This window comes from Anas acuta, chromosome 9, assembly GCF_963932015.1.
Source record: "Anas acuta chromosome 9, bAnaAcu1.1, whole genome shotgun sequence".
Taxonomy (NCBI): Eukaryota; Metazoa; Chordata; class Aves; order Anseriformes; family Anatidae; genus Anas; species Anas acuta.
This window is the reverse complement of record NC_088987.1, coordinates 5,284,732-5,306,871: the sequence shown is the minus strand read 5'-3', so window position 1 is coordinate 5,306,871 and position 22,140 is coordinate 5,284,732. Positions and strand designations below refer to the sequence as shown.

The 22,140-nt window shown below is 44.8% G+C and overlaps 1 protein-coding gene across 3 annotated transcripts in view; it reads right to left on the bottom strand.

Annotated features, from left to right (window-relative positions):
- The window catches only part of FNDC3B (fibronectin type III domain containing 3B), a 174,267-nt gene that overhangs the window by 126,459 nt on the left and 25,668 nt on the right, over positions 1 to 22,140 (bottom strand). Inside the window, exons 2-3 of one of the 3 annotated variants that reach the window (XM_068692941.1) lie at positions 14,198 to 14,336; positions 9,438 to 9,513 (exon numbers count right to left, since the gene is read on the bottom strand). In XM_068692941.1, the coding sequence (XP_068549042.1) occupies positions 9,438 to 9,513; positions 14,198 to 14,308 (187 nt within the window). In that variant the 5' untranslated portion in view covers positions 14,309 to 14,336. Of the gene's footprint in view, positions 1 to 2,610; positions 2,691 to 5,609; positions 5,671 to 9,437; positions 9,514 to 14,197; positions 14,337 to 22,140 lie in introns of those variants that run through there. The other 2 variants (XM_068692944.1, XM_068692943.1) reach the window with 2 other exon arrangements.

Genomic DNA, 22,140 nt, shown 5'->3' with positions numbered 1-22,140 from the left:
AGGACTCTGGCAGCGGCGGCAGGAGGCACCACCTGACAGGAAGCCAGTCTGCTCCAACCGCATTAAAATAGAAAGGCAGCAGCCAAAGCATCTAGTCGCCAAGAAAATTACAATATGATAGTCTTAATTATACTAATTTTGTTTCCTGGTATCGAGGCAGGATTAATATAGTATTTCTTATGCTAGATTTCATAAACACAATTTGTTTCAGCTTAACTCTTCGTAATTGTATTTCGCAGTTCTTTCAAACAATTAGCCACCAATTATGCTCATTCCATTTCGCAGATGGCTGATAAACATTCAAAATATCAGAATTCTCCCTCAAGGGAGGCAAGGCACGTCTACCTTGTGAAGGAAACGTAATGCACCCTCCGTGAAAGCCCCGCGGGCGGATCACCGGCAGCGCTTGCTTGCCACTTCCAGAGGCCATGAACGCTTCCACCACGCTCCCATCACTGACTACCAGCTATAAGGCAATGCAGGGGCCATATTTAATGCTATTTTTACATATCTGAGTGTATCAACATTTAGGAATCAGCCAAGAGCTGGCGCTGCCGTGAGCATCGTGCTGTCAGCAGGGCCCAGGACAGAAGGCCCCTTGCGCTGCCGCCCGACTCCTCACAGTCTCTTCGCCACGCTCGGAGCTCCTTGCCCTCACAATTGAGAATGGCTGGCATTGTGTTTCGGTCCCCTCTCCAGGCACAGCTCCAACACTCAGAACAATTCAGCTAAACGTTCAAAAATGTTATTATGAGATAATATCTTCTGCTGAGATAAAAATAATGCTTTATGCTGTTACAGCAAGTTCATCCACAGCGGCCTAGCCAAGACGGCACCTGAAGAGGCTGGTCCTTAGCAGGGGTAGGCGGCAAGCAAAAGCATGCACGTTTCTAAGAATTTTAGGCTGGATTTTTATAAATAACCTAGAGCCTAGCCTTGCTGGAGAGGTGCATCACTTCGAAGTGGACATTTGGGTAAACATAGCCCATGTGGTTACTTATGCAACTTTGCCTGAAAGCCGTATGGACGTTACTTAAATGTTGAATATTTTAGAATACAAAGTCATATTCAAGATTTATTTTTTAGATAAATATTAATGATACTACTTTAAGGCTGTCCAGAATTATGTAATTTCAAAACAGATAGTGTTGTTGAATGGTGGGTTTTTTTCCCCTCTTAGTTTTCTTCTTTAAGTCAGGGATGCAGCCATTGTAAGGACAGTCACTGCAATATCACGGACTTGGTGCCTGTGAGAAAACAATGTGCAGAAGGAACAAATAAACCTCTTAAGGATATGATCATACATACTATATCTAAATATAGACCAGGTTAGACTTGCAGAGGGAAAGCTCTCCAACCCAGAAGCCTGACAAGAAGTCCAACAGCAGGATCAACAGCTGGATCACGTACAGCCACGACAGATTTCTCTTTTTCTGGTAGGCACAAATGCAATTTAAAGTTCAGCAAAACCAACAAACAATCCACTTTACATTCTTCACCACCACAACATTTAAAGTCAATTCAATTAACTACTGCTATGTATGTGAGTTGTTTTTCTCGCTGTTGTTTTTTGGTTTGTTTTGCTGTTGTATAATTAGAAAAAAGAAACACCAGGATGATAAAAAGCCCAGTAACACTTCTGAGTGACTATGTGCTTCCTCTGGATCCCCAATCCACGTCTCCTACCTTAGTTTTACAATTGACAGACTACTTGCCTTGCTGCCACAGACGTGAACACAGTGTCTTCAGGCTCCCTCAGGGAGGGAACTTCATCAACAATTCCTAAGTGCAGTTCCAGGTGTAAGCATTTGGAATCTGCCACCAAGCCTCTTTGATTTCCCCCCCTTCATCCTTCAAATGGGCAACTCAAAAGAAGTCTGCATTTAAAGCCTGCTGCTAAATGTCTGTCTTCCTGGGTTAGCAGTCTGACTACATGGAAGGAAATGACTGCCTTAGCCATTTTATAAATATCAAAAATATCCGCTATGCCAATTTCAGGCAGTCACAATGGATCACATGAAATTAATAAAAGCTATAAAATTGGCAAACTCGCTTTACGGAGAACGTAAAATTTATTTCCTGCAAGAAATAGTTCTTGACACTCTAAAATACAGAAAGCATATCATTAGAGCCAGCAGCAGCACTGCTTTGCTTCTAGCAAATCGTTTTGCAGCCTCAGACTGTTGTGATTAAAGACCTCATTTGCCAAATATACACTGAAAGTCCTTAGAAGTGAGCAGAATCCAAGGAAAATGCTGATGGAACAGAGGTGATGTCTTCTCCACCAAAAAGTCTGAACCGAAGAATAGGTTAAAAGCAACAAATCCTAAGGTCTTCCTCAAAGTGATTTGAGGATGCAAGGTCTATTCAGGGTGGCAGCCAGCAACGCACTACACAAGCTCTGTAGGACAAGCCCGTGGCAGAGCTGACACGGAGGGTTAAAGCTTCCTTGCACTTGGATGATAGATTCCCTTTAAATCAAGGTTAATGCCAGCTGCCACAACAGCTACTTCTGGTTTTGGCAAGAGCAGGCAGGGCTTCAGTTACCAGCGTTCTTCTCACAGCCTGTTGAGAGGAGTGTCACATCACATCAAATGCATGAGGACTTACCAGATCTCGTATCTAAGACGGATGATGCTATAGTGAAGCCAGCACACCTGTGCATTTGTCCACCTTCTTGATGTTCAGTTCCCTTCCATTCTTTTTTTTTTTTTTTATCCTCTCTCCAAGAGACTTTTCTGACAAATAGCTCCTTCTGGTTATAACAGCTCACGCTGGCTTTTATCAGATAAACTCTGCTCTTTAGCTAACTCTGCAAATTGTGTTGTACCACGAAGAATTTTTCATTGCGTATGTGAAACAAACATGAACCAAAATCAAAAGGCCAACGAATAAAAAGGATAGGAAACCAAACATTTGTCTGTGAGGAGTAGCAATGGAATTTAATAAGGCTGATAGAATTATTTCTTAACTCTTCTGGCCAAGAAATATAACTGCTTCAGATTAAGGAGGCTGCTTATAATTGCTTTACTAACTTAGAACTGTAGCTGCACTAATGCACTTTAAAAAGACTGAAAGCACTGACTAATGTGTTTGCAATGTCTGCAGGCTGAGTAGACTGGGTAAAGAATGTGGATCTTGGATTTTAACAGACTGACACCATTGATTGGAATGTACTGGTTCTGCAGCTGAAGGACTATTTTCATTTGAGCAGGACCTACACAGACAATTCAAGCATTCCTGCAGAGCTGGGTTTGTTTTTTACTGAGACAGACACACAGATTCTGTGTTTTGGGGAGAAATCCACATATATTGGGAAACGCAAAAAAAATACAGCATGCTGTTATGACACACTGCCTTTAAAAGCATCCCTTCAAATCAGTTTAAATGTATCACACCTGCTGATCCTCTAAGGTGTAGGTATATACACGTAAAGCAAAGAAAACACAAGCCTCAAAGACAAGGCCTACAGGTTTACAAAACCAAAAAAGCTGGAAATCATAGCCCACTGGGCCAGCATTTGCCTTTGCAGTCTGCTGTCCTAATTTTATGGATAAATGCATTTCCCAGCAGCAGATTCCTAGGAAGTGAAAAATACCAAAGAGCCACGCTTTCTTTTGCTATACCAAAGGACAAACTTTCTGCGTGCACTCTGCTCGCCCACGTGTTGCTGTGCTGTGAAGCAGGCTGCCTTGCTTTCCCTTCCTTGTAAGCTCGCAGAGTTGGAGCCTGCCGGCCCTTCTCCCGCTGCCCCGCTCGCACTCCCGCGGAGGCCACGTCAGCAGGACGTGCGCTGGTGCCAGGTCACATCCCGGCTGTCTGCAGCAGGCAGCCCGCAGCCGCAGAGGCTGGGGAAAGGCTCTCCCTCCCAGCACGCCTGTGCGGGTCACTGCCGAGCTCCTACAAGATGCTCCAAGACCCCACATTCCTCCGCTTGTCACACGCAGCACTGCTCTCCTTCCACTCCTCCTAGGACGTTCATACTAACACTGGGGAAGGATTAACCAACTCAAAAATCTGTTGTGTGTTTGCGTTTCTTTTTTATTTTTGTCTTGTATCAGCTATTCATTCACTATACTGCATTGCAAGGGATTTTTAAGAGACCAGACATTGCATACACCATACCCACTGCAGGTGCATCTTACTCGAGATTTATTCCACACACATCCAAAGAAACCCCCTGTGATTATTCTTAGCATTATCAGATGTAAAGGGGAGAAGCTAAGATTATGCTCACAGTAAACAAAGCATCCTATTGTTTACTTTTGGCTTCTTACACAGTTTCCTATGCTTTATTCTAGTGTGCTAAAAACAAAACCTATGAGATGAAAGGAGATTGGTGCTACGAGCTCACTGACAGCAAGGAAAAAATCCATTCTGATCAAGTTAGCATCTCCTTCCTCTCCCTCCTTACAGATTTCAGCACAAGTTATGGAAATGACAAAAGCACAACCTCACTATCCCAAGGTGACCAAAAGCTAAAAGGCCAAAATGCTCAGATCTGAAAAACAACAGAATAATGACCAGGAGCACGGAGGATAACAGGCTCCACCACAATTATTATCTGGTTCATAATGGGGCACCAATGAGAAAACGGACAGAAAACACTAAGCTAACAATGCCAATTACACGGGTAGATATAGGAACTGGTGATTTATAGCTGTAACTTGGAAAATCCACATGGAGAGCATCCCAGCAGAAGGGCCAGGACTGAACCACAGCCTGGGCACAGCAGTGCTGCACGCTGGAGCTAGCAGGTGGGACGCAGCACCTCTGCGGGATGCTGCTGGCTCTGGGGATAGAAGAAATGTTTTGACTAAATCCAGCAAAGATTGCTTAGATAGGAATTAAAAAACAGCACCATGTGATTCTTCCAAATCGTAGCCCTCCACAATAGTTTTTTTTTGTTTTTTTTTTTTCTGGAAGAGACTTGTGCAGATAAGCCCTCTTTTGTCCACTGATGGAAAATATGCTAATAAATCAAAAACTTATTTAAATGTGTTGGCATGCTAAGGAGGCCAGTGAGTACTGGAGGCCTGACTTTTCCATCAAATATAAAATCTAAACACCAAGTACCACAAATCAAGTGAGATAACGTAAATGAATAGTAAGAGCTGTGCTTTAAAAGATACCAGGGTGAAAAGGGCCCTCACTGTAAAAGATAAAGAAAGACAGCGTTTCTTCCTGCTTTGCAGAATTCTGTATTAATGCAGCTTATTCTGAAAACACTTGTAACAATTTCTTACAGTTTTACCCAGGACCAGCTTCCCAGAGCCCTGCAGATACTGCAAGAAAGAAGAAAACAAAAGGCAACACCAACAGAGCAACCTGCCAGCCAGAACTTCAGACGAACCTTTTACTTCTTCCCCCATCCAAAACCAGCCCCTGGCCTGCCCAAGCCAGCTAACCAGCACGGCTCTCCCACCACAAACACCCTTCCAGCCTTCTGGAAGCCTCTCAAAGCAACACAACTTCAGGAGCTGCTGCTATTTCGGCTCAGACTGGAAGTAAGAGAGGTGCGCTGCTTCACCAGCTGCCTCCGCGCCTGCAGAGCAAGGGCAATGCCTTCAGCAGCTGATGCAACAGGTAGATCGATTCTCACAGCTTACTCCAAGTTTGCAGAGTTTGGAAAACGCCAGCTGTCTGGTTCTGCATGTTGTGTTCCACCTCCTCAAGGCTTCTTTCATCCCCAGTCTTTGGCCCTCCATCCTCCAGCTCCCTCGGGTATTCCCTTCCCTGCTCTAATCTCGGCCTCCCCTGCCTCCACCCAGCAACTATCAGTCATTTGCTTACATGATGTCCCATCTATTTTCAACTTTTTCCTTTCCTCCAAGAAACTGAGTCACTTCCTTATTTCCAATCTCATACTAAAGGGAAAAATAAAGGACTTTTTTTGGTTTGCTCAGACTAAACTGGACACTAACAGCCTTCTTTCTCTTACATGCACATTCCTCCTACATAAATCTACACTCCTTTAGTCCTTAATATTCTCTATTTCTTCTCATTTTCACCAGATCTGCTGGTGAAAATCTTTTTTTGTTAAAAACTTGTTTTAATAAAGACAATTCTGAGCTAGTATCAATTTTCATCATTTATTTGCAGAAACCCACCCACACGAATTAAAGGAATAATAATTCCAGAAAATCTTTCATTTGAGAAACCACTGCTAGATTTTTAGCATACTTCTTGCCTTCCTCTTGAGCTGCTTTGCTTTTAGAGCGACGGAAAAAGCAGCTCCGAAATTCATGCATTCTTGGTTTTACAAGATAAGAACAAAGAAAGGCCCCGTAGTGCTTCACGTTCAGCAAAGCGCTTGAAATATTAGTCGAAACAAACATTAATATTAGTAAACTGTGTGTGCTTATTAGCCCTTTTTCATTACACAATGCAGCCACTCCACACACCACCCAAACGCTTCATTTACTCGGATATTCATGCTTAACATATTAAACCCTTCCATTCCACAGCAAATTTACGCCTTGGTCCTAAAAACATCACAAAACAAAACCCCATTTAATGCAGTCTTGTTGGCCCATGCAATGCGAGGATCGAAGCACAATTTCCTTTCACTGTTTTTCTTTTTTGTAATTTTTGTGTTTCAGTATTCCAATCCAGGCTGTGATATTGAACAATCACAGGCTGCAGATAAGTTTCAAGCACATATTTCCAACAGCCCGGGCTAGATATAATACACCCAGGAATTATATACATTAATCATGCCAAGTGCTATTTCCCTACATGTTCTAGCCTTTCCTCTTTGTCACGGGCTTTTCACATACTACGCAGACATACATAAAAATACAGAACAGCAAACTTTGTCTGCTTCATTCGTGGTAGAAAATAATACCCAGCTTGCCTATCATTTAGATTGATGGCAACACAAAATACATTTAGCAATAATTGAGCAATTCCGTGCAATCCATAGATAGAAGCGTTATTCGGTCTCCATCAAGGTCTCTGGACGTGCATTTTCTACATGTGCTTGACAAGCAAATTCAGGTTGTGCCAGAATACTCATTTTGTCCATATTATTCATCCCACTGTGCGCTGCATGTGACATCTTGGCATTGCTGCCTTCCAGGGCAAAAAGCACTCAGGGATGCTAGGGTAAAACTCCACTGCCCCAAGCTATGCCCAAACTGTGCTGTGTTTGTAAGTAATGTAGCAGGTAACACTCTTCTCATGCATCACATACAGTCAGATCACATGCCACGTTTGAAGCACGTATTTAGTTCAGCAACATAAATAGTTCACTACACTCTAGTCTAAAGAGTGGAGGAATTTTCAGCGAGAATTTAACAGCACATACAAATAAACGTGTGGCTTTGCAACCAATACGACAGCTCTACCCAAAACCAGGAGACAAGCTTACACCATGAATTCTAAATGACTTTTATCAAAGACCGCTGATGAGCACCAAACAAGCCCTGCTGGCACAAATACGTTAAATTATGGGAAATACAGAATAAAGAGGTTTCAAGTTGCGTTCATTTAAATACGCTGCCTCAACAAGACTTCAAACGTGAAAAAATATACATAAATGTTGTCATAATTATATTTCTAATGGAAAAAGAATAATGTACTTGCCAATATAAAAGCATTCATTTCAAATAAAAGTACCTGGCTTTATTACTCTGTTAATTGCCACAAGGACCAATTTCTTACCACACAGCATGTTGGCTATAAATCTCAACAAGTAGTTTTAAATTGCTGCTATTATTGCTCATCCAGGCTGAATAATCCTGGATGGTGTTCAGAGGAGCTTCTGTAATATCTATCTCAAACAGCTATTAATTCCTTATTTCCATGGGGATGAAATTTCACGTAACAAAAATATCCAGCTCTTAGGTACATCCAGACAGCTCATGGACACACATATCCTGTTCCCCTGGGTGACCTTATCCCAAAAAACATTTCCTGAAGATGTCGGTCCATGGCCGTTTGTTTGTTGTTGCAGGTTTTGTTTGGTTTAAGTGTTTAGAAAACCAACAAATAAAAAAGGCATATTCATATTTATTTTGACATTTTAAAAACTGAGGTACACCCAAAACACAGGGAGGATGTTTTGCATAGTTTTGCATAGATTTTAGTAGGATTTTCTGCACAGTGCCACCCAGATACAGAGGCATCCCTTCCTGAGACTCCCACCCACCACTGGCAACGAAAGATGTGAAGGAGGCAGTCATGGAGATGTTCCTCCAGAGGCTCAAGAGCGTGCCATGTGAGATTCAAACACACACCGAGGACACCACTGGTCCAACTCCGATGTTATCCCTGCTTTAATAGCAGATGGTTGGGTAAGGTGACCTCCAGAGGCCCCTTCTAATCTAAATTTTAATAAAAAGTATAATTATCCTTGAGTAGTTCGACTTCAGGATTCAATGCAGTCCAAGAAACAGTCTGTCTTGTGCGGATTTGAATTCCACAGTCAAAATACAGGGGGAATTTTCCAGCTAGACAGTTGTCATTAGATTGACTCTTTCTCACCCATTTCTATTATTTTTTTAGGACAGGTTTTTGAATGAGTAGCCCAGTGAAGTTGCTGCTTCATGACCTAAGAGCTGGAAAGGACAGGGGAGGCAACACCACCCTTCTCAAAACAAAAGCCAGTGTTATAAGCTCAAAAAAAACAAACACTGAGAACAGTATGCAAAGTCTATTCTCTTTAAACATTGATTTAACCTGCCTGTATTTACTGTAGACAGCATTATAACTAAGCAATTATATGATTCCCTTTAAAGCTGTATTTGCTACTAGCTAGAAACCTCTTTTTCATAGTACTTACTACACAATCTGAAAGGTCTTTTGTCAATTTTCCCTTCAGACCGGTTAAAAGATTTTGTGCAGTCCCTCTTATAAAGGAGAGATGCAATTTATCATATTTACACAACTTTACAGAGAAGAAAAAACAGCAATCAAAAGACTGCTTAAATGTTTTTATTCAACACCACATAATTAACCAGCTCTGGTTTTAAAGAACCAATTAGAAATTCTGCTCAAAGCCAATTGACTTCTCCAAGCCCTCTGCCACGTCTGCACTTCTCTGTTGACTTTTTGTCACTCCTGATGCCTGGGTGAGAACAAAATTGCTTCTGTATGGTTGTCGATATGCATTTAATTGTTACTAGCTTTAAATTTAACTCGGTAACTGTTCATATTTACCGTCTGGTCATCAGGAAATATACGTATTTATGAAAATGCTGATAAATGAGCTAAAGAAGAAGAGAGATCTCCTGAACTTGCAAGAAGTTCATGACTCATTTCTGAGACACTGAAATCCTATCCCATATATCAGTGTGTAGTCATGTCTGCAGCTTCTCGCTCTTAAGTGCTTCGTGGTATTTCCAGAATGCATATGACATTTTTGTAGAGATTAGAACACAAGTTTTTCCAGAACACAAGCAAATGTTCATCTGCATGTCCCAGCATCCTCTTACCTTGAATGCACTGCAGGGTTCCATCTTCAGCCCTTATTGTAAAGGTTTCACCTGGATTAACTTGAACCAAAAAGACCTGCCAAAAGAAAAACACATTTGTTTCACTATTTCTTCAACCCAAGGTGTGTTACCAGTACTTCAGAAGTCACATGGGAGGCTGGGGAGAGGAACAGACCAAACTCAGGTACCAGCAGGGTCCAGGAACCAGTGGAGATTTCAAGCTTGCCTACTCATTTAAATTTCAGGAGCTGAATTAAAAATTTAACTAAGTTGTGCAGAGGTGAGAATTGCAGCTTCAGGTTCTACCACCAAAGCCCTGACAGAGCGTTTAACCTGGCTAAATGCTGGTAGGACATAAATCTTTAGACTTAAGCTTCAGACTGCAGCAGGAATTATCAGGCCATGCCATGGTATCAAGTTCACAGCAACACAAGTCCCTGGCAGTACAATGGGAATTGATCCACTGCAGTTTTTTGATTTTATTCTCCAGTCCCACACATAACAAATCTTAATTAGGCAAAAGCCATAGACACACAGTTCAACACTGCACACAGAACTAATTAAACTGTGTAACACACAATATAATAATAACAAAATCCAAGGATCACGCCTTGTCTCCCATTGCTCAATTCTGCAGATAGCAACGCTACCAGACCACAAAGTGTCAGAACACAGCCCCCACACCCTTCGTGCAAGTAAGCCGGGTTGCAAAAAATTGTCTTCCTCTTGTCTTACTCTTAGTTTGCAGGGGGCGAGCTTAGCACAAGCGGCTGCGAGACTGCAAAAGCACGTTACTATCCCACGACCTCATACAGCACAGCATCCTGAGGACAAGGTGAGGCTGCCTGTCTTCATTTCAACCCACAGCTAATTGGGGCCTGATCCTGATGGCCCTGTGGGCACCAAAGCAATGCTGGGGACCAAACAGCTGCAGAGCAAGAGGGCTTCTGGGCTCCACTTACCAAGCACCACGCAAAGCTCAGTGCAAGTTGCACTCCTCTTCTTTAATTTTCAGGTGTCTGAAGTCAGGAGGGGGAGTGGGCTGAAAATTTACTGTTTAGACTCATTTCCTTAATGAAGAGTTTCACTGGGGGCAAGTGATCCAATTCTGCCCATGCTCTTGCTGGTTGTGAAACTTATTCAGAGATTTTAAACATACTCCCGTTAGCTTTGCATTGCTAGAAAACGATTCAATATTGGAATTAATCTTGGTACACACAGAAAATAGAGATCTACATCTTTTTGTGAGATCTCTCTCAAAATTTAGGTCTAGTCTTTATATGCTGAGACACCTGCATGCAGAATCTAATCATTCAGCCTGGGATGACAGACTGTGAATTAGCGCTGCGTTTCTGAAGCCCTTACACTAAATGCATAGGGTAATTATTGCCTGTGTGACCTTCTGAATTGCAGTAATCCTACAGAAACCCATTACTGCAGTAACATTTTTAAAGCACAAAGCTGGAAATCAGAGGAGCGACATACGAAAGCCATTATTTTGTCTGAAACAATAATTTCTCAGAAGGCTGATCGGGGTGGACCCGATCCAGCAGCCAGACCACAATGAATGGTTGAGAGCAGATAAGAAGCACAAAGCCATCCCAGCCCCGATCTCCCAACAGCCGGCGTCCCAGTGACAGCACCGAAGGGCTCTTTTGCTGCGAGCAGCCGTGGATCGTCCACGACAGGACACAGGCATCTGCTCACAAGTAGGGCAGAGCCACTCAGTTTAAAAAAAAAAAAAGTTAAAAAGCAACCTGAACACAGAGGTAGAGGATCATAACAATATTTATTTAGCTCATTTGCATTATATGTTAGCAGCTCTAAAGCCCGTCCCTTATTAAGGAGCCTAACAGACGGGAGGGCTGCAGCTCCTCTACCCCAGTTCCTCCTCCATGAGAGAGATCTTCAAGAGCATGCCTTGTTTCTGAAACTTTTCATTAAAATCTAAGGAAAGTAATAAAAAAAAGTCTAAGGATTACATCTTTATTTCAGTGAAAACACGCAGGATCTTTAATTGCCCTGTGTCCCTTCCAGCACCTTGAGGTTTCCCAGTGGCTCAGGATGGGTCAGCGAGCTCCAGCCCCACGGCTTCCTCCGCACACAGCTCCACCTGTGCCAGCAGCACAGTCCCCATCTCTCTCTTTTCCCTCTGAAGTACTCAGACGTTTGGTAAATCCACCCCACGTGGAAGCCCAGCCTCGGCTGTAGCACCGCCACAGAAAGCTTGCTATCTGCGTGACGCCTCCATGCATTTTGCATTTGGGAACGCCACGTGTTTCATTTAAGCAGCCACATTTGTTAACACTGATTGATGGTATGAAGCTGCACAAATATTTATACTAACACACGTGCCCAGTTTGGCAGTCATTGCTGTGTCCAGGCTGCGTTTTCAGTTCAAGCCCAGCATCGCCCTCGCTCCTGCCACCAATTCCCACGTTACGGGATGGGGGAAGAGGCGCAGGGACCTGCCACCTGCATCCAGCACGGGCTTGAAGCTCAGGCTCGGGAATATAAAGTTGGGGACACAGCGGGTGAACGGTCACACACAAAGAAGACGCTGCCTAATCAGGTCCCTGGGCACGCACCCACCTCACAGAGTTGCTGTTCACTTACAAAATAAAACTGCCCAAAAATCAGTGGAAGTGAATTTTGCACAGACGTGCCGTGGCACAGCTCTCCACCCCTTGACCTCACGCCCTGAGCATTTTTGGACAAGCAGCGGGGAACCTTCGGGGAATGGCTGAACTGCTCGGCCCAAAAGATGGATTGCAACCCCCAGACTGCCCACGGGAGCGACAAGTGGCTTAGAAGCAGAGAGAGGCAGCAGCAGCTCTGGAGGGGACGTGAGAGCATTAAACACAGTCAGCAGAAGTGGAAATTAAGTATGCGAAACTAGAAAGAAAAAAAAAAAAGCAAGTGATACAAATGCCATTTTGGGTAGCATAGGGAAGAGGGATTGCTGTCAAGCAGGCAGAGACGGTCTCAGCTCTGCCCTGTACAGCTATGCAACACTTATCCCCAGGAAGATAAAAAAATTAAATTAAATGCTCCTGTGCAATTGTCTTACGCTACAGCAGGGATTACTGGCAGAACTCCCTCCTGCAGCACTCTCCATCTGGCTGCTGGTAACAGCTACGGGATTTTACCAGCCTCAGTCTGCTCTTTTCTACGCATTCAGGGACTGGTCTTTTGAGAAAAATCTCTCTCAAACTCAGAGTCCCTAAGTACAGCAACAGCACAGCCCTGCAAGTTGTTGTGCTGGCGTGGCTGAGGCTCACTTATCCAATAAAGCAACAGCGAGAGCACCCAGAGCACCTCAGCAGGAGCAGTAAGGGCACTGACAGGTTCGGAGAGGAGGTACAGATCTGTGTCTCGGCCCCGCTGCAGTCTCAAAAAGTCAGCGTGCCCTGCCTCTCACCAGCTGGGCTATGCTGCTTTCTGCCACAGCTTCTAACAGCCTGTAATTACACCCCTGGGCAAGCACATGTCCCTGTCAAATTTGCACCTATTTATGGAGCACCGTAAGCATCTTTATTAAGGAAGTCGTTCTTACGTGGAACAGATCTGAGGGCTCTTCCTGCCTTACAACTGAGATAGCTCCTTCAACAAACATCAACATCTGAAATATGTTAAAAGCAGCTGATGCAGTCCATGTGCTGCCACATTATGCAAAGATCAAGCAAAACGTTTAATTCCAATTTCATTCAATTTTAGAACTACAATTTTTAAAAGTGAAAACATTACCTAAAGCTTCAGGAGCAGGACGAAAATGATAAATAAAGGCAGCTAAGCAGTACAACTTATGAGGGCATATCCAGGCTACTATCACAAAAAAAAAAAAAAAGACAGAAAATTTGTATTCCATCTACAAGTACTCAAAGAAACAAGATAGGAGCTATTCTCAGTTCAGGTCTACAGCCATCACCCAACAAACACACGTGGAAGAGGAGCCTGACCCAGAGCCCTTCTGCTGACTCACGTTGTGCAGCACACTTCATGCAATTGCACTACATCAGCACTTTTTTTCTCCAAATCCTTAGATGAAAAGCTGGTTTAAAGGCCATGGAAGTATCTGCCAAGTGAGGCTGCTGAATCATTACTGATGGGGAAATTCAAAGTCTGACTTAGAGCCCCACCTCAAAGCAAACGGCATTTGTTCCTTCTGTAATGCACAAGGACCCACCGGACAGTGCGCCCTGGTAAATGGTTTCCAGCAAGGAGGAAAGGGCCCATCTAAGGAATAATCATGGTACTCGATAGCAATAAAACCATTCCTTCACTCAAGCATATTAATAATGGACTGGACAAATACAGCCATTACAGGCTCGCTTCATTTTTCCCAAGATGCAGCACACCATGCAGACATAAACTTCCAAAAAATCACAGCACTGAAAATTCTGCCTCGTTTTGCACATCCAGATAAGCAAACAGACTAGGAAGAAAAGGGGAAGTCATTCTTCCTTTGTGGTTAGTGTTGCTCAAAATAAGTTTGGAGGGAAGAAGAAATGATCAAGGGAACGAGAGGTAACAAAATGACGTTTTATATTGATTCATGAAGGAGAGTGTATTTCCATCTCGTTTAAAACACTTTGTTGAAATGCCTCAAATGAGGAGGGAACTAAATTGGATAACACAGAAAAATTGCTTGGGCAGATGTGCTATGAAGAGGAAGATGACAAGCCTGGGAATTTACCAACCACCAGCTTGAACCTCTGGGCTGTGAGACGACAAGGACAAGCTCTGCAGAGCTCACTGACCTGCTGTGATCCATCGCCGTTCACGATGTGCGGCATCATGGCTACCTCCCCGTTCAGCAACGGCGGCAGCTCCAGCGGGATTTGGTCGGTCATCATCATTGTGACGTACATTCATGGAGAATTTTCCTCGACGGGCTTCCTGCAAGAGAAGCACCAGTTAGAGACTCTGCAAAACCCTCCTGTGCTTTCGTGGATTTCGCCATTAAGGCGGCAACCCAAGCAGGACACCTCCTGTGGTTAATAGGATGCACACAGGAAGCACTGAAGAAATCAGGTTTTAAATGCTAGATCAAGATCATGGGCAAGTCAAATTTCCGCGTGGGATTTCCAAAAACAAGTTAGGCAGTTTGAACAAACTTCCCATGATTGCAAACCTGAGCCCCCCTCTCAGAGCTGACACGGACAAGTGCCGAGATGCTTTCAGGGAGATTTGCTCGGCTCCTACAGATCAGCATCCTGCTCGCTGCCCCAGCTCTGCAGAACACACAGCCTGCACAGTCAGGATGCGTTTCACTTAAAACCCATCAGTGTCACTCGATACCCATGGTTCAGAGCCAAACAGCGTTATTTTCTCTCCAGGCCCTATGGCAGTGAGAAGCAATGCCTGTAAAACAAGGAGCAGACTTTCACTTAACCACGATGCAAAGGAGAAGGGTTCCTGAGCACCTTCCCACTGAGCACCTCGTATTCTACGGAGGGCAACAGAGCACAGTGCAAGATCCCACTTCAGGATCTGCAGGGAACTGCTTTCAGCGCTCCCTCCCTCCCACCAGCTCGCTGCTGTGTTATTTAAACTTCACCAAAACCAGTGCTCTGTAAAAACAAGCCTTAATCCCGCATTAATAGCTCCCCATTAACGGTATGCCCCATCATACTGTTTTATGGGGCAATAATCCAACTCTTTACTGACTAAGATGGATGACCTAACCCCACACCTTATGTAGACTTCTGCACAAAACCTACACACGCCAACCTGATGGTCTCACAGTGGTCACACAGCCTCCGTATTCTCTCTCGCCAGAGATTCCCAAAGTCCTCCCAGGACAGGACCCCCAGAACATAAACAGGGGAATTTCTGGCAACAAGCAACAGGCAAAACCCTGCTCATGAGTCAGGTGTTGTGGAGCTGGCACCCTACCACTCACACCCTCCAGCCCCTATGGCTGCCCCCTTTCCACCCACACGGTACCAGGGCTAGCAGCACGGTTGTTTTTCAGGAGCCATGCAGTCACCCGGCCCTACTCACGTCAAGTCACTCCCGCAGAGCCTGGCAGGGTCGGGACCTCACCCAGCACCACTGTCCTGAACAACTCATCCCCAACTCATCCCACCACGCACCCAAGGACAGCCACCGCGTGCTCCCAGATGGGATCAGACTTTGATCTTGCTCAAATCTCAATGGCAAACCCCCCCTGCCTTTAGCAGCCCCGGACTCGCAGCCCCAGCTCCAGCAGCCTGCCCGGCCCATTTTCCATCCTTAAGCTTTGCAGTATTTGGAGCTTCCTCCTCAACCGTTTGGTTTTCATTACCTCAAAGCCTCAGGTTTTAATTTTGAGAAAGATTCAAGCTCACAACTAAAAATTAGAGGTTTGGGGTCCTTCAGGTGTTTGCTGGAGGGAGGTGGGGAAGAGGAGCAGTGTGTTGTGCGGGGTTTGGGTGGGTTGGTTTGGGGTTGTGCTGTTTGCTTACTTGCTTGTTTTTAATGATGAATACAAGAATGTGAGCTTCTGAATAATTTCTGAAATGCTCGAGGTTAAGAAAAGCACTGCAAAAGGCTGATAGTGAACATAGTAAGAACAGGAGCTCACTGCTTTCAGTGGAAACAGATTCATTCAGTCACTACTTGTACCTTCACCTCCATCGGTTATATATAGAATTTGTGTGTATATACACACAACTATACGGATATATATTCATATAGGAATAAGTAATGTGATTTTAAAAGAATGCAAGCTTGAGAGGAACTCTGTCAACCGCGTGGCGAACAATTCCCAGCCCCCAAGCAAATGACACACGCAGCCAGGCCCAACCCGACAGCCCCGCGCCTGCGAGCGTCACGCCATGTCTATTTTCTTAAAGAAAAAAAAAAGCCAGACTGTAGCTGGAAGCTACATATTTTCCGAGTAATATTTCCATTCCAGGCACAACAACCAATATGTTGACATTTATTTGCTATATGTCATTATTTCAAGTTTTACAGCTGCATTCCTTTTGCTTTATTAATGGTTTGTCACCACAGCCATGTCTACACTTGCCTCGCTTTAGTGGGGGAGAATAAAAAAGGAAAAAAAGGACAAACTGAGAACAGCTTCCTTCAGTTGTCAGGTCTGGTACAGCTCCGCCAGCGACAGTGCTGGCTACAACACGCACTGCCCACAGGCTTCTGAGCTTTTATTTTATTTTTATTTTTCTGTAAGCAGTTTCACACAGAGGTGCTCCATGCAGAGTGAGATTAGACAGGGTTGAAACACCTACCACGGGGCTGACTGGCCGGCTTCATGTCAAAGCCAACAGCTTTGGAAGCTGCTTCCCATGGTTTTTTAGCTTGTTCTCTCATACGCTCCGCTCAACACAGATTTATTCCCCGTGCATTCACACCCCTCCTAAAAGCTGGAGTTCCCCCCACCTCGGGAGCTGCTCAGATAACCAAGCTTCATTCATACAAAGAGGTTTGAACACAGGCACTTTTTTTTTTTTTTCCTGTAAATTCAGGAACATCACTGGAAGAAAACCCCAGACAAGGGCTCAAAGGGCCAGGTCGCATTTCAGGATATGAGAACTCTTCCTTAGTTAAAATATGAACTGCCAAATCCTAACCCACAACCTTTTTTTTTTCAGGTACTAACTCAAATTTGGGGTTTTGTCTAGAAAGCTGACTATATTTAAATTTAAAAAAGATATTTCCTGTGCGTCTACATTCCCTAGCTTTGGCTGGGACGGAGCTCAGAAACGCCAGCGCTCGGCCAGAGGCTGCATTTCCCCGTCTGCTCCCTCCAGGAACACGGAAATCACAGCATGGCCCACGCCACTCCTAGAGCAGGGAAGTGGAAACAAACACCCAGGTTCCAGTTTCTGTCCCCAAACCGAGCTTCCAAACCTTTGGGTTGCTGCAAGTCACAGCTGCAGACCTGATTTTTCAACCCAATGCCGCAGTCCTCCACCGATCGGCGAGATGACTCTGTTTGCTAAATTAATTCAATATGTGAATTAGCAAGGCATAAATTAGCTACACATGGCAACAGAGAAAAAAATTAGAAAAAACAGAGCAGAACAAAGTGTAACTATCTGAACCCAATTTCCATGTAAGGCGAATTAATATGACCCACGGCGTTACGTCAGCATTAGCCTTAAATTCCGAAGCAGATTGAGCCGCAGGAAGATAACCAAGACCAACTTTTCCTAGAAGGTTTTGCCCGTGCAATTAGTGGGGGTATCAGTCAAGAACATTTTTCTTCTGGTGATTTCTTTTCCACCTTTTCTCTTTTACACAGAGAAAGAAGCTCTTCCAGCTAAGGCAAACTACTTCAAGAAAATCTGGCAAAACCATGAGGAATTCTAAATATCGAGCCCTGAAACCGCCTTCTGTAAAGGCCAGATTGCTTTTATGGTACAGGCCAGTACAAGCTGCTGAATCAAGCATCCTCCTTTTTATCAGAATCCCCTCAAGTTATTGAAGTTATTACACAAAACAGTTTTCTTGAAACAAGCTTTCTCAACTAATTATTCAGAACTGTAAAACACACCCTGGTGAGGCTGGGGAGAGAAGCGGAGGCAAAAGTGCCAGCACCCAGTTTGTTTGGGTTTAGAGCATCAGGTTATATAGGCTAACGTGAGCTCCTTTCCACCACAATAAATATAAATACATATTTATTTATGTGTGTGTGTGTTAAATTAAATCTCAATGTTATCACATATGCGAGTTATTTTCATACGAGCCCCTCTCCCAAGCCCTTTTCTCCCACTCTCATGGGATCAGTGACCTCCTTTTGCCCAGCACTTGATGAGAAGCAACCCAACGCAGCACAAACACCCTTGGTACCTTACAGGGATGGGGACCAGCTAGCCCAGGTGTGATGTCAGAATCCAGTCTCTGGATGCTACAACCAATCCAGCGGCCAGCAGTCCCTTAAAAGTGTCTGTTCCTGCCTGCACCAGCTGTTTTTACCATTTTTTTCCCCTTCTGCCTGCCCTGGGGCGCACCAGACTCTCCAAGAACCACGTTCAGGAGCTGCCATTCGCATGAGCACAGGACGCAAGCATTCCTGCTATCTTATCTGCACCCTCATCGCTCGGCCAGCCCCAGCCCCTCCACCTCGGTTTGCACAGTAGGGCTGAGCACAACGCCGGTTCCTCAGCCATTTCTAATAGTAAGAAAGTGAAATGCAGAAAACAAGGAAATCCTTTGGCGTTCGCAGCAGCCATTACCTGCACCTCCTTAAAAAGCAGCATTCACGGAACCATTTGCTATTTTCCAAAAGCCTGTTTGGGGAACTGAAGATCCCTGTCACAGGCTGGTGTGGCAAATCCCACTGCTGCTCACCTGGGTACAGCTGAAGGAAGCGGAGCTTCTTCTAGGGAGGCTTCAACCCACCTCCCCCCGAGAGAAAAACTGCATGTGTGTTTCTGTATGTCCAGACAGAGCATGTACACACACCCACAGACTTGTTTATTTAGGGCCATACTCAGATGCTCGGCGTTTGAAATGAGTGTGTGATCCACGAGGAAGGCAGCTAATGGGAAGCGCTTCGTGTGCGTGCCATTATTAGCGCTGGGGCTTGCATGCAAGGGATGAAAGGGCTTCCACACAGCCCCGGCTGGCTATTGTTGTATTTCATGCAGCACATGTTGAAATTTCAGATTAATTAAAGCACACATAGCACCATTATGTTCACACTGAAAAGCAGTGGAAGTGCTGCGGTAAATATAGCTGCTTTCAAGAGGCTCTTGCCATGGCTTGCCACTTGAATTCAGAAAGGAGTGGTAATAATTGTTCATGTAGAAAAGCCTCTTGAGACATGAGCAGTACCTGGAGGTATGCACACAGATGGTTGGTCAAGGCACTAACAGTCTGGAATTTGTCTTGTCTGATGTGTGTTCATTAGTTTAGTTAACTCACATCCGTCTGAGGAGCCATTTAAACGTAAAAGCATTCTTTCTGCGTTTAATTGCAAACACGGTAGATTAATCTGAAAGCAGCCAGACGGGCTCATTCGTAACAGTTTGGAGGAAATACATGCGATTTGAAGGATCTCGTACAGCAGAGAAAACATTACAGAGAACGCCTGCCTCCGCAGCTGGGTGGCACAGAGCGACGGCCGCCTGCCCCCTGGCTCGCAGCGTGGCTACCACCAGCTGCAGCCCACCTCCAGCAGGCTGGGAAGCATAAACATCCTCCCAAAACTTAACCGCTGGGATTAACCAGCGGGTTTCCCCTCTGGTTTATTTTTATTTTAAACAGCAGTGCGATTTCACGTTCAGCTCCACCTTGAAAGACGGGATCATCAGAAGTATTCGGCTTCATAGGAGGAGATGGAGGGAAGTCAGTGGAGTTTTTCCCCAAACTAAGGGGAGATTCATAACGCTGTGTAATGCTATGAGGAAACGTCCAGAGGTTTGCAGTTATGTGGGCCTATAATTTGACCTCACATTTTTCAAGTCTCCACTATTTTAGGAAGATCCATTTTGCAGTCCAACCAGCAGCACACACGTTGGGTACCGTTTGTAATTTCGGAATAGGCAAACTATCAAAATGGATCCTCCCTCAGCTGGGGGATGAACTGGAATAACGAAATATGGCCTTAAACACTAGGCATTTTCCTACCTGTGCCTAGGCGGGTCCTTTCTGAGTGACAGACAGGCATTTCATACCAAGATGTCTTTTACCCACCTGGCCAAAAGCACAACTGGGTGCACGATGGCATCCGTGCCACTCTGTGCATGAGTAACGTGCTTGTTCTGCTTTGGCACACTAAATACCAGGCCAAAACAAGGAGCAGGCCAGCCTATAACAAAATTACACCAAGAACAGAGGGCCCAGAGACCAGGCTGGCCATCTACAAGCATCAAAACTTCAAAAGGCACACTGGGGAGAGCGCTGGGACCGAGCTGAGGTCAGACAGCATCATGCGGGAGCATCTCATTTCGTCCCACCAGCACAACTCATCAACTTGTAATAGCTCTGATGAAATAGCAGAATAAAGCGAGCGAGCTGATGCACAAAGGAGCCTTTTACTGAGGACAACTAGCTTTCCCCTGGTTTTCCAGCAGGGAATCTTACGAAAACTTCTCAAAGGAGCCAGCCCACGCTCCTGCACGGGGCTGGAGTCCAACGCACCCCGAAGGCACTCGTAGCCAGATAATGGCACTGAATTTGAGCGAATAAAGCACAACAAATCTGAAATAGATATCCAGTGATTTTATTAAGCTTGTATTAGCTACACCTGAGCAGAAACCTCAAGCACAAAAGCTACTCCAGTGCCTTCCCAGCAGTCTCACTTCTGCATGTTATAACAGCAAACCAGCCTGCTGCTCAGAAGCGGTCCTGAGGCACCCGGACACCCAGGGGCTGCAGCTCGTGCTGCTGACATAGCAGCAAACTACAAATAAGGAAGAAAACTTACAACTCTTTCTCACCATTTGCATTTTTTGGTGCCTTTTCTCCAAGGTAAAAGTCAACAGCCCAGTGCTTCTGCTGCAATTTATACTGCTTCTCTTCTTCAAAGGCTGCACGCATTTATTCCTGCTTCATCTTCCTCCTATCACTCACAGCAGCTACGTGGGACTCACAAATACACACAAAAAATCTGGCTACCCCCTGGCCTGGACCAAGGGATCCAGCTGCTAAAACAGAGGGTTTCAGACACCTGACTCTCCCAGTGCCTCACCCCGCCTCCTTACGGCAGCAATTTGGTAACTGAGGTTTGCTTCTTGCACAACAGTGGCCAATTTCTTCCCCCACAAATTATTTTTACATTTCAAATTTGATTTCTTTACACTTAAACACATCTCATTACAAAATTTGCTCTGGCACAATTTGCTTTTAATAGCATCTACTTTAAACATCATATATATTTTTTAAAGGGAAGTTGATTTATGCAGTTTTCCACAAGCAGGAGCCGTACCAGCGTTTCAGACCCATTTGCTCCTCCTGCTCGTCCACCCTCACAGCCACCCAAGCACCCAGCTCTGCGTGCCGCTCAGCCAGCAGCTATAGGATGCACTACCAGTGGCCCTCGGCATCCCAAGGAGACCTCAAACCACATCCCAGAGGGTGTCTTTCCCAATGAACATGTTACATGTTCACAGATTCGAGCAACCAAGCCCCAGTTCATTCTCCCCACCCCTCCCACACCTGCTGATAACCCCTTTCAGGCTCCCTGCACTCTATGGGGCCTCCTTTTTCCCCACCGAAAGCAATTCATAAATTAAATTCACAATTCCATAAAACGCATTCATCCCCTTTTAGCGGCGTTTCAAGTCAATACCAAGTTATTCCAACTATTTGCTTGAGGAAGAACAAATCCCTCCAACCCAGAGCAACACCTGCCTGCAATTTGGGCCTCTGTCCTACAAACACTGCACTCGGGTAAATCTTCATGCACTCTTAGAAGTATACAAGTGGTATGCTGAAGTCCTTAACTCCCTGGGATCCAGGCTCTGATCCTGTGCACATGCCCAGGAACACACACACAAACCCTACACCAAGTTCTTAAGCAAAGGTGCAAGACAGATAAGGTCCCTGCTTCATCTGTTTGCTCTCCTTCTACCTTTAATAGCCGAAATATTAATCACGGTTACAGGGCGATAAGCACGAGCAGGCTGGTGATAAATACCCTCCCCTTCAACTTTGCTCTCCCAAAGTAAAGCCCGAGGAATAATATCACAAAGACCTTGGTTATCTCTTCTAGAATTCCTGTTCAGGGGAGAATCTACCGAAATCAATG